This window comes from Oncorhynchus tshawytscha, linkage group LG01 (assembly GCF_018296145.1).
Source record: "Oncorhynchus tshawytscha isolate Ot180627B linkage group LG01, Otsh_v2.0, whole genome shotgun sequence".
Lineage (NCBI taxonomy): Eukaryota > Metazoa > Chordata > Actinopteri > Salmoniformes > Salmonidae > Oncorhynchus > Oncorhynchus tshawytscha.
Window position 1 is genome coordinate 16390415 of NC_056429.1, and position 15287 is coordinate 16405701.

Below are 15287 nucleotides of genomic sequence, written 5' to 3' on the forward strand. Positions count from 1 at the left end.
GACCAGACTACAAAGCCCACATCACGAGTGTTCAATTTTCCATTGGCCAGTGGAACCTCTGTAGGTCCAGAAGTAGGGAGGCTCTGGCTGACTCCCTAACTGTATGTTCAACAGGTGAGTCAACAATAGCAGCGTAAATCCACTCAATATTCGGGACACCTAAACCCCCCTCTTGGGCTCAGGAAGACATCACATGGTTGTGTTAAGCATAGTTTAAGCAACTGGCTGTGTTTTAAGCATAGCCACCTCACCACTTGAACAGTTTTGCAGCGTTATCACTTCACGTCCAATTGTGGGACAGTGTAGTTAAAGGTAGTGTAGTACAAAGACCACAATTTAATTTCTACACCCTGATGACCGGTGCAATGTTAAGAGACCAACCTCTGATTTCACCACACAGCATTTGATACCTGTAACTGTCTGTTGTGAAATGTTTGACCAACCCCCTCTGGCTCAGGGAGAGAAAGAGAAGCACCCTACTGAAAGGACACATTCAACAATGTGCCATTTTTTTAAAATAAAATTTAAATATTGAGGCAAGTGACCTCAAATGCATCAGCAGTTACTCCAAGTCTCAAGCTATTACCTCACAACAGTAACCACAATCCTCACAGCAAATTTGATACGTGCTTCAATTCATTCTCTATGCAGCTCATCTCTCCAAGAACACAAATATAGTTAGCAATACAGTTGCATGAAAATAAGTTGCAGGACTATCTACACCACTAATGGTTCTACACCCCTAATGTTTCCTGGGTGATGTAGGGGGCAGCTGTGGTGGGGGCATAGGTCCCCAAGGTGGGCATTATGGTGGAGGAGGGGGTGGATGTGATGAATCGTGCCCTGAGTAGAGCTCTGGGGTGCGATGGTGGTGCTGGGCATCCTGCCCTGCTTCTAACCAGGGCTACGGGGTGGTGGTCAGTTGAACTGGCGCTTGTCTGAGGCCAGGGGCTCTGAGGCATTGAATTTGGTGTAGAGGTGGAGTACTTCCCAAACACCAACAGGTCTGGAAACACACCAGAATGAGACAAGAAAACTAACCCCACAGTCCAACTGTATAGCAGGTGATGGGTCATCTCACTGAAGCCTATAGGCTACATCTCAATCACTCAATGTAAGCTAGTTTAAATGGTTTTCAATAAGTACATGATTAAGCTTTTTAAATGTTGTATTAGCAGAAAAACATCAGTTTGTCTTGTTTTATTATAGAAACAATCACCACTAAAGTAGCCTACAACTTAGTTCCAGTGTCTAAATTGTATCATATGGAGGCTCACCTTTCGTGATGTTGTACAGGATAAAGTATTTGTGGCTGAGGATGCAGCTCTCCAGTGTTGGCAGTGCAGATGAAATGCAAAACTGAACAAATACAGTAAACTTACAATGTCTCGTAAGGCAACAGTTTCGGCTGCATTTCAGAGCTGCCTCTTGGTAATACTTTAGAAGCTGTGCACCTCTTCTGAGATTCTTCACTATCGATGAAAATACCAGGGTATCGACGAATTCAACAGTATAGTAAGAAGTCGGTGAACACCTCGATTCCGTGTGGTACACCAAACTCATAATTGTTATCAAACTGCATGGAACAGTCATTGCGCGTGTAATATGTAATCAAATTATTTTAAAATTCAAGTTGAAGAGAGGACCGTGAACATTTTCAGACGCATCTGCGAGGTTTCTTGAACTTGGTCAATTGACAGAAATGAAGTCTGACCGCATGCACCAGCTATGAGTGTCCCTTCTCGTGTGTGTCATGACGACATAGGCTACCTCGAGATGAGGACGACCGGAATCTCTCCATGCTTCAAAACCTAAATGTTTTCTTCACTTCTAATTGCAAGGGCATTGTCTAATCTCTGCAACCGATTTTAATTGATGTACCCTACTACTAGTAGCAGTACACATAGTGTAAACGTACATTTGTTAGCAGTTGCTAATCGCATTATAGACTAATGCCGAAAAAACATTTGAATACTTCCTTTGGGGTATATTAACTTTAAAACAACTAAATTCAGTAAACTTGGTATATTTTACCGTAATAGATGATCAGTGCACACTCAGCACTAAGGCAACCTGACCCTCCCTCAATGCAAGTAAGCAGTGAGTCCAGACAGAGAGGGAATGCCACAACCCATTGTCCCCCCTCCCCACAATACCTGCTGTTTTAGAGGCAGACATTAGAGAGGATTACCGTAATTGTAGCTAGCAGCCTATTCTTAACTAGATAGGGGAGATTTAATATTTCTCTTTTGTTCCACTCGCTTACAAACTCCTTGAACAGGCAGTTAACCCACTGTTCCTAGGCCGTCATTGAAAATAAGAATTTGTTCTTAACTGACTTGCCTAGTAAAATAAAGGTAAAAAAATAAATTTAAAAAAGCCATGTTTATGCAGGGTTTGGAGTCCAGCTCTCAGGGTGAGGGAGGGAAAGGATTTTAGTAGTAACATGGACCCTTTGAGACTACACAGTAATGTAGTCATGACATCAAATGTTGAACCCACCGATCAGTTCAAGGGTCCAACATTTTAAATGTTTAATATTGCACTTTTATCTACCTCAGAGGATTGTTTTGCATAGAAGCTTTCTAACATCACAAACTAGAAAACTGTCAAGAGAGAACACGTAAAGACACTTCAATGAACAAGGTTATCAACATTTATTATGTTGTGAATAAAACACACCATCCCTGGATGAAGAAAAAATACAAGGTTTCACAAGGTTCATTTATATGAATGGGCCCACTTAAGCATATCAATCATTGCATCTTAATTGTTTCTCCCATGTGAGTACTTTTTGGATTTGTGTCATTCCTGAAACATCAGTCATCAACACGGCAATGATATCATTTCTCCCGTGTGAGTCCTTGTGTATCTTTTGATGATCAATCGGACTGAAGCCTGTGCCACAGTTGGGGCAGTAACAGTCTTATTTCTCCTCTGTGTGAATTCATTTGTTGATCGAGCTGTAACATTAGTGTTTTGCCACAATCAGGGCAGTGAAATGGCTTATCTCCCCCTGTACTGGGTTGGGGTTAATTCCACAAATTCAGTTCTAATTAAATTCCCTCTCCCTGTAAATTCAAATTCCAGATCAGTAATTAAATTCCTCCCAATTCCAATGTTAGGTAAATTCCAAGAACTCAATTCCCAATTCAATATTATCCCCAATTCCACAAATTCCAATTCAAATTAAATTAATTCAGGCTTCTTTCTGGCTGATCATGTCACTGTTCAGACCGCTTAGCTATAGTGTAAATATATAATTACAAGTTGAAATGATTTATAACAAATCCTGCAATAAAATAATTCTAAGTGGATAAATTCCATACATTTTCATTCAATTCCAAAGATTAAATGTTTTTACAATTCCAACTCAGTCTAATTCCCATTCCATAACTTAGATTGTTGAAATTTGAATTGAATTCAATGTAAATTCTCCACTTCTTGAGTGAATTCAAGAATTGAATTGGAATTTCTAACTAAATTGGAATTGACCCAAACCCTGCACCTGTGTGAATCCGTATGTGTTTTTTCAGATTACTGCTGTTGCAGAATCCTTTGCCACAAAAATGACAGTGATAAGGTTTCTCTCCTGTGTGAATCCTCATGTGTCTTTTTAGATTTCCATTCTGGTTGAATCCTTGGCCACAATGACGACAATTAAAAGGTTTCTCCCCTGTGTGAATCCGCATATGTATTTTTAGATGTCCACTCCGAATGAATGTTTTGCCACAATCATGACAATAATATGGATTCTCTCCTGTGTGGCTCCTCATGTGTCTTTTCAGATCTTCATTCTGGTTGAAGCATGTACCACAAACAGGGCAGGAACAACAATAGGAAGTAGCATGACTTTGACTGGGTGATTTCAGGAGGGAGAATTGTGTCGATGTCTTACCCTTAGTATTGATACGGGACCTTTGTCCTTTTGCCATCTCTGATCTCTTTGATATGACTGGCTTAAAACCTGACAGAGTTCCTCCAGTCTCCATACCACCTACACTTTCAATGTTTTCACTTTGAGCTGCATCTGGATTTACTGCAGAGAGGGGCTGGGAGACACTGATTGGTTCTGAATCTATGTAGTCCTCTCCATCAGGTTGTGTTGTGATCTGTTCAGTTGTAGGGTCTCTCTTGCCATTTCCTTCCTTTTGGGCTTGATAGAGACGTGAGGGATGAGTTGGGTCCTCATCACAGTCATTTTTCACACAGCCAGCAGTGAATATGGAGTCTTTAGTATCAGTCTCAAACCCATGAATCTGCTCTTCCTCCTGAGTGGTCCTGAGTTCCTCCTCTTCCTCTTTAATCTGTATGGGCTCTGTGTCCTCCTGTCCCAGACTGGGGCTCCACTCCTGCTCACACTGCTGCTGCTCAGAGGGAACCTCCTCTTCAGATACAGAGAGAGTACGCTGTTGGAGGTCTGGAGGAAAGGAGAAAGGATGAAACAGAGAACTTAATACTGACATTATTACATTTAGGTCTACCTGCTAACTTTAATATTACACTTACCAAAGTGTTTGGACCTTTAAAAACCCTGCTGTATGTAAAATAGTGTGCTTTGAATTGGGAAATAAATCAATGTGACTCTGGATGACAACAATGATAATGAATAATAATGAACATAATGTTTACAACATTAGGGCTGTTTTCTTAAAGTTACATCCACTTCGTGTTTTATTTACTTGCCACGGTACTAACGAGTATCACTGAAAGCGAAGATTCTCAGGAACATATGAGTCTTCGGTTTCCCTCTACAATGCTCATAAGTTGCACAGGACTCCACTCAGAATGACTGGGGGAAGTTAATTGGATGCACTTGTGATCTTCTTCCTATGAAATGTTTGGGCTATTGGCAATTATGACCCCATCCCTGAAAGCTAAGACTCACGAACATACAGGTAACTGCATCCAGTTTTCATAACTGTGACCTTAATTGCCTACCTTCTGTAAGCTGTGTGTCTTAACGACCGTTCCACAGATGCATGTTCATTAATTGTTTATGGTTCATTGAACAAGCATGGAAAACAGTGTTTAAACCCTTTACAATGAAGATCTGTGAAGTTATTTGGATTTTTATGAATTATCTTTGAAAGACAGGGTCCTGAAAAAGGGACGTTTCTTTTTTTGCTGAGTTTATACAAATGTATGTGGACACCCTCTAAATTAGTGGATTCGGTTATTTCAGCCTCAACCATTGCTAACAGGTGTATAAAATCGAGCACACACCCAAGCAATCTCCATAGACAAACATTGGCAGTAGAATGGCCTTACTGAAGACCTCAGTGACTTTCAATGTGGCACCGTCTTAGCATGCCACCATAGGATGCCAAGTCAGTTCGTCAAATGTCTGCCTGCTAGAGCTGCCCCGGTCAACTGTAGGTGCTGTTATTGTGAAGTGTAAATGTCTAGGAGCAACAATGGCTCAGCCACAAAATGGTAGGCCACACAAGGTCACGGAACGGGACCACCAAGTGCTGAAGTGCGTAAAAATCGTCTGTCCTCAGTTGTAACACTTCATGAAATAGGTTTCCATGGCAGAGCAGCGGCACACAAGCCTAAGATGCGCAATGCCAAGCGTCAGCCGGAGTGGTGTAAAGCTCGCCGCCATTGGACTCTGGAGCAGTGGAAACGCGTCCTCACGCTTCACCATCTGGCAGTCCGACGGACTAATCTGGGTTTGGCAGATGCTAGAACGCTACCTGCCCCAATGCATAGTGCCAACTGTAAAGTTTGGTGAAGGAGGACTAACGGTCTGGGGCTGTTTTTCATGGTTTGGGCTAGGAGTCCTTAGTTCCAGTGAAGGGAAATCTTAACGGTACAGCATACAATGACATTCTAGATGGTTCTGTGCTTCCAACTTTGTGGCAACAGTTTGGGGAAGGCCCTTTCCTGTTTCAGCATGAAACACAATGCCCTGTGCACAAAGCAGGGTCCATACAGAAATTGTTTGCTGAGATTGGTGTGGAAGAACTTGACTGGCCTGCACAAAGCTCTTACCTAAACCCCATTGAACACCTTTGGGATTAATTGGAATGCAGACTGCGAGCCAGGCCTAATCACCCAACATCAGTGCCCGACCTCACTAATGCTCTTGTGGCTGAATGGAAGCAAGTCCCCACAGCAATATTCCAACATATAGTGGAAAGCCTTCCCAGAAGAGTGGAGGCTGATATAGCAGCAAAGGGGTTTTGGAATGAGATGTTCGACGGGCAGGTGTAGTGTATATTTGTTATTTATAAGGTGCATTGAGCTACTGTTGCTTCAGATGTCACGTGTCTTTGACAGTACACTGTTTACAGTTGCGCACTGTAAATGTAGCCACCAGTTCTAAGGACGCACAAAGTTACTTATTTTCAAGCTCATTTTCTGTCTCATGGGATATGGGTTGCGTTTTACATGAAAATACATTTTACTATGATACCGCATTTAGCCCTCCATTCAGCCATGACAATTGTATGCTATTTTCCCAACTTCAAATAGCGATTAGCCTACAGCTGTGCACCAACGGAGGGTCCAAGACTTGACACTGATCAATGAAAAACACACCAGAAAGTAAAAAAAAAAAAACAGAATCAGTTCTATGATGGTGAACATCATCTCAGCCGAGAAAAAAAAACATTATTCAAATAGTGAAATAATTTCAAATTCCCATCCCTAGTTAATAGGGAATTAATGTTACACAGAAAATGCTTAGTATTCAGAGGATTGCACTGTACTTCAGCACTGTAAAGGTCTGCCACATCTGCCTCTGGATCTCACCATCCCTAAAAAGTAGTTATCAATCAGAGCCCTAATAAAGGTGCTTGTCAAACCTGATAGATCAATGTCATCACAAAATGCAGCCTAAAAATAACATGAATTAGCCAATAACTCCTCCTTCAGATAAAGGCCTATGCAACTCCTGTTTTGAGCACATCATTTGATCATATGCTGAGGGTATAAAACTATGGTGTTCAACTTGAGCCAACAGTGATTTAGCCACAACTTTTGAACATGGTGCCATTCTTTAAAAAATATTATGGTTAGAAGGGCAATGGGTCATGTTGAAATGCAAGAAATTAGTTTTAAGTGGCAGAAATTTGAGTTGCAATGAGTGTCCACCAACGACATCGAATCGGTTAGAATCTATACTTAAATGTCCGTTCTTTAATTATTTCTTTGTACCTATGTTTGTGCCGTATAGCTGCAAGCTTTTCTTTGGGTGCTGAAATTTGTGTTTATTTTTAGAGTTTTACCTGACCTCTGCCAAGAGAGGCTTTGTTTCTTAATGGAGAAAGAGCTGCAACGATGCTTTCTATTTTGCAAGGGACACAAACATTTTAAAAACCTAAAAATCTATAGATTCCAAATCCAACTGACAACTCTATAACAATCAGGACAAGCACAAGTAGGTAGTAAAAGCTTTAAATAACATTGGATTATGGTGCGCAGTTTAAAAGTCAGGGTCTAAATTTACTATTGAGAATTAGAAAAGTAGAATAGGTATATAAAGTGCAATTAAAAATAAAATAAATATTTTTATGTCAGTCAATTAGCCCATGTTTTAGCTGGCTTGACTAATTTACCAATCTAAACTTGTGGTAATCATGGTTGAATTACCGACTGGGGAGCCACCATTGATTTTGTTATTCACTGTCACTCAATACCATAACCAAAAACATTGCACACATTTCTCACCACCCTATGGCAAAATGTGCAGAATTTAAGGAAATTAGCTGTAAAACTGCAAATTGTTCTCTACGCCCTATGGCAAGATGAGTAGAATTGCAGTAAATAAATAAAAAATTTAAAAAGAACATTCTCTCTGTTGCTTGTATACTTTTCTCAAAAGTCACTAGAAATTAGCATTTAAAACCTGTTTTTCAACAAACCAAAAAAGTCTGGGGGCATGCCCCCGGAACCCCGTAGCAAAGTGTGTCTCACCCCTAGGATTTCACATTTTGGGGAATATTAACAGGAATATATGGGAAATAACAGAAATATATGGAAATATTAACACAATTTAAATGCTTTTTACATTGGATATATTTACCTTATCACAAGTAGACAAATTTGCAAATGATTAAATCCTTCCAATATAAAAAAATACAAATAATTTTAGTTACGAAATTGAACTTTAATAAAATTATATGGGATGATTTCACTGAACAACTAAAGGGAATATTGAATGATCCCCAATGATCCATCGCATCTCCCAAATCTGTAAAATTATGTCTAGAAACTAAAGCTTTGGTTGTCTTCCTCTCAAGCTTCACATGTCTTCTCCCTGGACCTCAATGTCCACCTCTTGACCATCAGACTCTGAGGCCTCATCTTCACTGTCACTTTCCATTTTGTATTGGTCAGCCTGTTGCGTGCTTTGGTGTGTGTGTTCGCAAACAAGGACCAGTTGTGCTCTGAGGCGGCTGATGTTGGTGGGATTTGGAGGATGATGGAGGCAACAGGGGAAAGAGCCTCAGATCCACAAAGTCCCTTCCACCAAGTGGCTGATGAGGTATGTTGGCATGACTGCCATATTGCATCTCCATCCCAAAGCCCTTGCTTGGAAGTGTACTTTGCCAGACTGCCAAGAACCTTGCCCTCATCCAGGCGGCAATACACAGTAGTGATGACTCCATAGGCCTTGTTGAGCTCTGCACCAGACAGGATGCTCTTGCCAGCGTACTTGGGTCCAATATGTATACTGCAGCTTTTATGGGCTTCAGGCAGAAGTCTTCATGTTTTTGATGTATTTCAGAACTGCTTGGAGCAACAGTGAAGGGCAGTACAGATTGCTGCTATAACTTGATGACACTTCACATACCTAACCATTTCCTTGGCTCTCTTGTAGAGTGTATCCATTGTTTTCAGTGCCATGATGTCCTTGAGGAGCAGATTCAATGCATGAGCAGCACAGCCAATGGGTGTGATGTGAGGGTAGGACTCCTCCACTTTAGACCAAGCAGCCTTCATGTTCACAGCATTGTCTGTCACCAGTGCAAATACCTTCTGTGGTCCAAGGTCATTGATGACTGCCTTCAGCTCATCTGCAATGTAGAGACTGGTCTGTGGTCCCTTGTGTCTGTGCTCTTGTGGAATACTGGTTGAGAGGTGGAGATGATGTAGTTCATTATTCATTGCCAACAACCATTTGACCACCCATCAGAGATGATTGCAATACTGTCTGCTCTCTCTAAGATTTGCTTGACCTTCACTTAAACTCTGTATCCAGCAAATGAGTAGATAAAGCATTGGAGGGTGTTGGAGGGGTGTATGCTGGGCGAAGAACATCTCTTCTAATACACATTGCCTGTGAGCATCAGAGGTGAACCAGTTGCATACAAAGCTCGAGGAAGAGATTCATCGGCATTTCTCTGACTACGTTCATCCATTGAGTCAAAACAAATCTGATTCCAGGAGGACCATGAGCTGTTGCTATCAATAAGGTGTCTGATTCATCATTTTCACCTCGAATAGAAGAAGAGGGACTTTTGTCAGAGGTTGCTTGTTGTGAGCGCTGAGGGAACTTTATGCACTTGGCCAGATGATTCTGCATCTTTGTTGCATTCTTCACATATGATTTGTCACAATATTTGCAAATGTATACAGCTTTTCCTTCTACATTAGCTGCAGTGAAATGGCTCCACACATCAGATAGGGGCCGCTGCATTTTCCTGTAAAGATTAAGGAAAAAATTATTTAAAAAAACCCAAAATACAATTCCATATACAGATAAATAGTTAAGCAGGTAGATTGAACTCCTTTGTAAGATAAATGTTTTAAAATGAAACATGTATGGAATAGTGGTCAACCGATTAATCTCCATGGCCGATTAATTAGGGCCGATTTCAAGTTTTCATAACAAATCGGTAAATCTGCCTTTTAGGACCCGATTACATTGCAATCCACGAGGAGACGGCATGGCGGCTGACCAACTGTTACGCAGGTGGTCACCTGTTACGCAGGTGGTCAGTGCAGCATCAAAAGACCTTGTGGCTGCAAGGAGCCAAGGTAAGTTGCTAGCGAGCTAGCATTAAACTTATATTATAAAAAACAATCAATCAATCTTCACATAACATGTTACGCGTGCTCCCTCTCCGGCCTCTAGGTCCCCAGGCTGCTCGTTATGGTGCACACCTGTCACACGCACTGCGCGTCAGACTCACCTGGACTCCATCACCTCCCTGATTACCATCCCTATATATGTCACTTCCTTTGGTTCCTTCCCCAGGCGTTATTGTTTCTGTTCTTGTGTCAGTTCTGTGTGTTGTTCGTGTTTCTTATTTTTGTATTATGTTGTGTTTAGTTATTAAAACACTCACTCCCTGAACTTGCTTCCAGACTCTCAGCGCACGTTGTTACAAATCACTAGTTAACTACACATGGTTGATGATATTACTAGGTTAACTAGCTTGTCCTGCGTTGCATATAATCAATGTGGTGCTTGTTAATTTATCATCGAATCAAAGCCTACTTCAACTTCGCCAAACGGGAGATGATTTAACAAAAGCACATTCGCAAAAAATGCACAATCGTTGCACAAATGTACTTAACCATTAACATCAATGCCTTTCTTAAAATCAATACACAGAAGTATATATTTTTTAAACCTGCATATTTAGTTCAAGTTAGCAGGCAATATTAACTAAAACAGCGCTGTTTATGACTTCAAGCCTATCAACTCCCGAGATTAGGTTGGCAATAATAAAGTGCCTATAAGAACATCCAATAGCAAAAGTATATGAAATACAAATGGTATCGAGATAAATAGTCGACACGTCATATTTCCTATAATAACTACAACCTAAAACTTCTTAACTGGGAATATTGAAAACTCATGTTAAAAGGAACCACCAGCTTTCATATGTTCTCATGTTCTGAGCAAGTTAGGACAAATTCTTATTTACAATGACGCCTACCCCGGACGACGCTGGGCCAATTGTGCGCCGCCCTATGGGACTCCCAATCACGGCCGGATATGATGCAGTCTGGATTCGAACCAGGTACTGCAGTGTGTTAGACCACTGCGCCAGTCGGGAGCCCAAATGTGTATTGTATGTTGACATTGACATGTTGTGGCTTTCGGATTTACAATATAAATATAAAGACTCGTATTTCACTTACCAGTTTAAGGTAATGTTAGCGTCCTCTCCTTTAGCTGTTGTCTATGACACTTTCCCGGTAGATTTCTGCTAGAATATCGTCCAAAATCTGTATACCTGGACTTTCATTTAGCTTTTCCAGTATTAGTAGCCATATTGTAAGTTCAACATTTGCAAAACAGTTTTCATAACTCACAGATATGCAAGAATATGTCGAAGCAGGTTACACATAAATGTCCAAACAGAACTAGCCTCCTGGCGTGCTAGGTTAGCTGAAAGTTTGTGCGCCAGACAAAGGGTTTCCACTAGAGGTCGACTGATTAATCGGAATGGCCGATTTAATTAGGGCCGATTTCAAGTTTTCATAACAATCGGAAATCTGTATTTTTGGTCGCCGATTTTGCCGATTTGTTTTACACCTTTATTTAACTAGGCAAGTCAGTTAAAGAACACATTCTTACTTTCAATGACGGCCTAGGAACGGTGGGTTAACTGCCGTATTCAGGGGCAGAACGACAGATTTTTACCTTGTCAGCTCTGGGATTCAATCTTGCAACCTTACGGTTAACTAGTCCAACGCTCTAACCACCTGCCTCTCATTGCACTCCACGAGGAGCCTGCCTGTTACGCGAATGCAGTAGAAGCCAAGGTAAGTTGCTAACTAGCATTAAACCTATCTTATAAAAACAATCAATCATAATCACTAGTTAACTACACATGGTTGATGATATTACTAGTTTATCTAGCGTGTCCTTCATTGCATATAATCAAATCAACGCTGGGGGATGATTTAACAAAAGCGCATTTGCGGGAAAAAAAGCACAATCGTTGCACGACTGTAGCTAACCATAAACACCAATGCCTTTCTTAAAATCAATACACAGAAGTATATATTTTTTAAACCTGCATATATTGCAATATTAACCAGGTGAAATTGTGTCACTTCTCTTGCGTTCATTCATTGTCAGGGTACATGCAACAGTTTGGCCAGCCTGGCTCATTGCGAACTAATTTGCCAGAATTTTACGTAATTATGACATACATTGAAGGTTGTACAATGTAACAAGAATATTTAGACTTAGGGATGTCTCCCGTTTGATAAAATACCGAACGGTTCCGTATTTCACTGAAATAATAAACATTTTGTTTTCGAAATAGTGTCCGGATTCAACCATATTAATGACCAAAGGCTCGTATTTCTGTGTGTTATGTTATAATTAGGTCTATGATTTGATATTTGATAGAGCAGTCTGACTGAGCGATGGTAGGCAGCAGTAGGCTCGTAAGCATTCATTCAAACAGCACTTTCGTGCATTTTGCCAGCAGCTCTTCACAAGCACAGCGCTGTTTATGACTTCAAGCATATCAGCCTAATGGCTGGTGTAACCGATGTGAAATGGCTAGCTAGTTAGCGGGGTGCGCGCTAATAGCGTTTCAAACGTCACTCGCTCTGAGACTTGGAGTAGTTATTCCCCTTGCTCTGCAAGGGCCGCAGCTTTTGTGGAGCGATGGGTAACGCTGCTTCCAGTGTGGCTGTTGTCGATGTGTTCCTGGTTCGGGGCGAGGAGAGGGACAGAAGGTAGGGGCAAGGAGAGGGACAGAAGCTATACTGTTACACTGGCAATACTAAAGTGCCTATAAGAACATCCAATAGTCAAAGGTTAATGAAATACAAATGGTATAGAGGGAAATAGTCCTATAAATACTATATTAACTACAACCTAAAACCTCAACTTGGAATATTGAAGTCTCATGTTAAAAGGAACCACCAACGTTCCTTGCTCATGTTCTGAGCAAAGAACTCAAAAGTTTTTTACATGGCACATATTGCACTTTTACAACACTTTGTTTTTGCATTATTTAAACCAAATTTAACATGTTTCATTATTTATTTGAGGCTAAATTGATTTATATTGATGTATTATATTAAGGTAAAATAAGTGTTCATTCAGTATTGTTGTAATTGTCATGACCACAAATAAATAAATATAAATTGGCCGATTTTATTTGGTATCAGCTTTTTTTGGTCCTCCAATAATCGATATTGGGTGTTGAAAAATCATAATCGGTCGACCTCTAGTTTCCACATAGCCAATGGGTATGAGAGTATCTAGCTAGCTTGGTTTCAAAACGATAGGTGGTCATTTGACAAAGATTACAGTCAATCAAGGGAACACAGCCCGTGTCATCGGCGCGCAATGATTACTCCCTAGCTAAAATTGATTTCCCAGTGGATTGACTGAATGCAGACTGATCTAGCAAAGGTTGGTTACTTTTTCACTTGTGAGGAATAAATACGAATGTAATTTGACTGGTTGAAACAACGTTTAGCGTTCGATTTTCACAGATTTCTTTCTTTGCAAGTTGAACAAGTGGAAATACAAAATAGATAGTGCATACTATATGGATTTTTATCTCTGGGACCCTTAGGATGACAAATCAGAGCAAGATTTCAGAATGTAAAGTAAATATTTTACCTTCATATGTGAATGTATCAAACCTGTTGCGGTGAAAAAGTGTTTTGTTTTTCTGCACTCTCAAACAATAGCATGGCATTTTTTCGCTGCAATAGCTACTGTAAATTGGACAATGCAGTTAGGAATTGCAGTTCCTTAAGAACTTAAGCTTTCTGCCCATATAAGACACATGTTTTTTCCTTGCTAAAAACTGTTGGTACCTATGTTGTTGACACATTATGCTAATTGAGTAACAACTGTCCTGTAGATGGAACATCGATGCCTACATATTTAACTAATTATTTTCTACCTTCAGTCTGACTTCTACTAAAACTCCATATCTAACTGGGTGATCTATAAATCATGGGATTTATGTCAGTTGCTAGGTTCTAGCAGGTGAATGATTCATGTTCTAATGATTATGCTAGCTAGCTAGCTGTGGCTCCATACAGAATTAAGCTTTAAATAGTTTGTTTTCGGAAGCTAGCGTCAGACTACAATGTAAGAGTTAAACTCTTTAACAACAATGACTTGGACAATTGCTTTCAAACACCTATTACAAAGTAGAAAATAGCTTGTTACCTATCCATAAAAGAAAGACATTTAAACTTACCGGCCATAACTAACAGCTGGGCTTCTTTGATGGACATTGTGCAAGTAGTCTCAGTGGTAACTTAGTTATACACGTCGTGATTGACAGGTGGTTGCGCCAGACAACACAGCCCGTGTGAGCTGTCACCAACCAACTAGTGTAGAGTATACTGGTCTATCAAAAACCTCATCTGATTGGTTAGAAGAAACAGGTCTCTCTCTCTGCCAAAACTCTGTGCGTGCGAAATTGACATGTGCAGGTGTACAGATGCAATTATTGCTTGCAAATATTATGTTACACGTTTGCGAATCATAGGTTGCAAATGCCATTTACAACCCCATTTCCCCCATTTTCACAACTCATCAGTTACACGTTTGAGAACGTGTTTACAACTACTGTACAGATGATTATTTCATGTTGACAACTCATCAGTTACCCTTTCAAATTGTGTTTACACTATAAAACCATTCTACACACTCACATCATTATGTCAATGATTTACCTCCATATATATGTCGCTATTGCGCCCCTTAATTAGAAAGACGTATTGAGTAGCTAACAAACCTGCTCTGTGTAGCTTTAACGTTATATCAGGCTCAGGTTGAAGAACAATGTCGAGCAGCCTCTGTAGACGGACAACTTCCTCCTGATACTCTGCTATCGTTTTTTCAACGACCCCGAATATCTCTTCAGCAGCAGCTGTTAATCTCTCGTTGAGAAAAACCCTCAACAACTGTATTTTAAACATTTTTAGATAATGCAAGTGGAGTATTCACGAGATAGCAAGCGGTGTTGTTTTCATCACGTGGCACGGCATGAAAGACAAAAGCATCCTGTAGGTTATCACCGTCTCGTCAGCAACACTATAGTAAAGTACTTCTGGGTCACGGAATTTCTCAAAATAAAAGTCTTCCACATAATAGTAGAAACGTGTCAATAACCTGTGATTATGAATGATATATGAAAAATAATTGTCTAAACATGAACAATGATTCATATTTGTTCATATTTAAGTCACATGTGCATTAAAATTGGGTTTTAAAACATGTTCCAAAGTCATATCACTGTACATGGAATGCATATCGGCTTATAAAGCAACTATTCTGGGTTCCACAGCAAAAATATATTGTAGCTAATACTCAGAAGGGTCTGTAGAAT

The 15287-nt window shown here is 40.3% G+C and overlaps 1 protein-coding gene across 1 annotated transcript; it reads right to left on the reverse strand.

Annotated features, from left to right (window-relative positions):
- Nucleotides 1–2640: 2640 nt before the first annotated feature.
- Nucleotides 2641–14971, reverse strand: LOC112228160 (zinc finger and SCAN domain-containing protein 21). The gene is made up of 2 exons (XM_024393302.1): nucleotides 14694–14971; nucleotides 2641–4420 (listed from the first exon to the last, which is right to left on the reverse strand). Exons 1-2 carry the CDS (start codon nucleotides 14875–14877, stop codon nucleotides 3480–3482), a joined length of 1125 nt encoding a protein of 374 aa, XP_024249070.1. The 5' UTR covers nucleotides 14878–14971; the 3' UTR covers nucleotides 2641–3479.
- Between the last annotated feature and the right edge of the window lie 316 nt (nucleotides 14972–15287).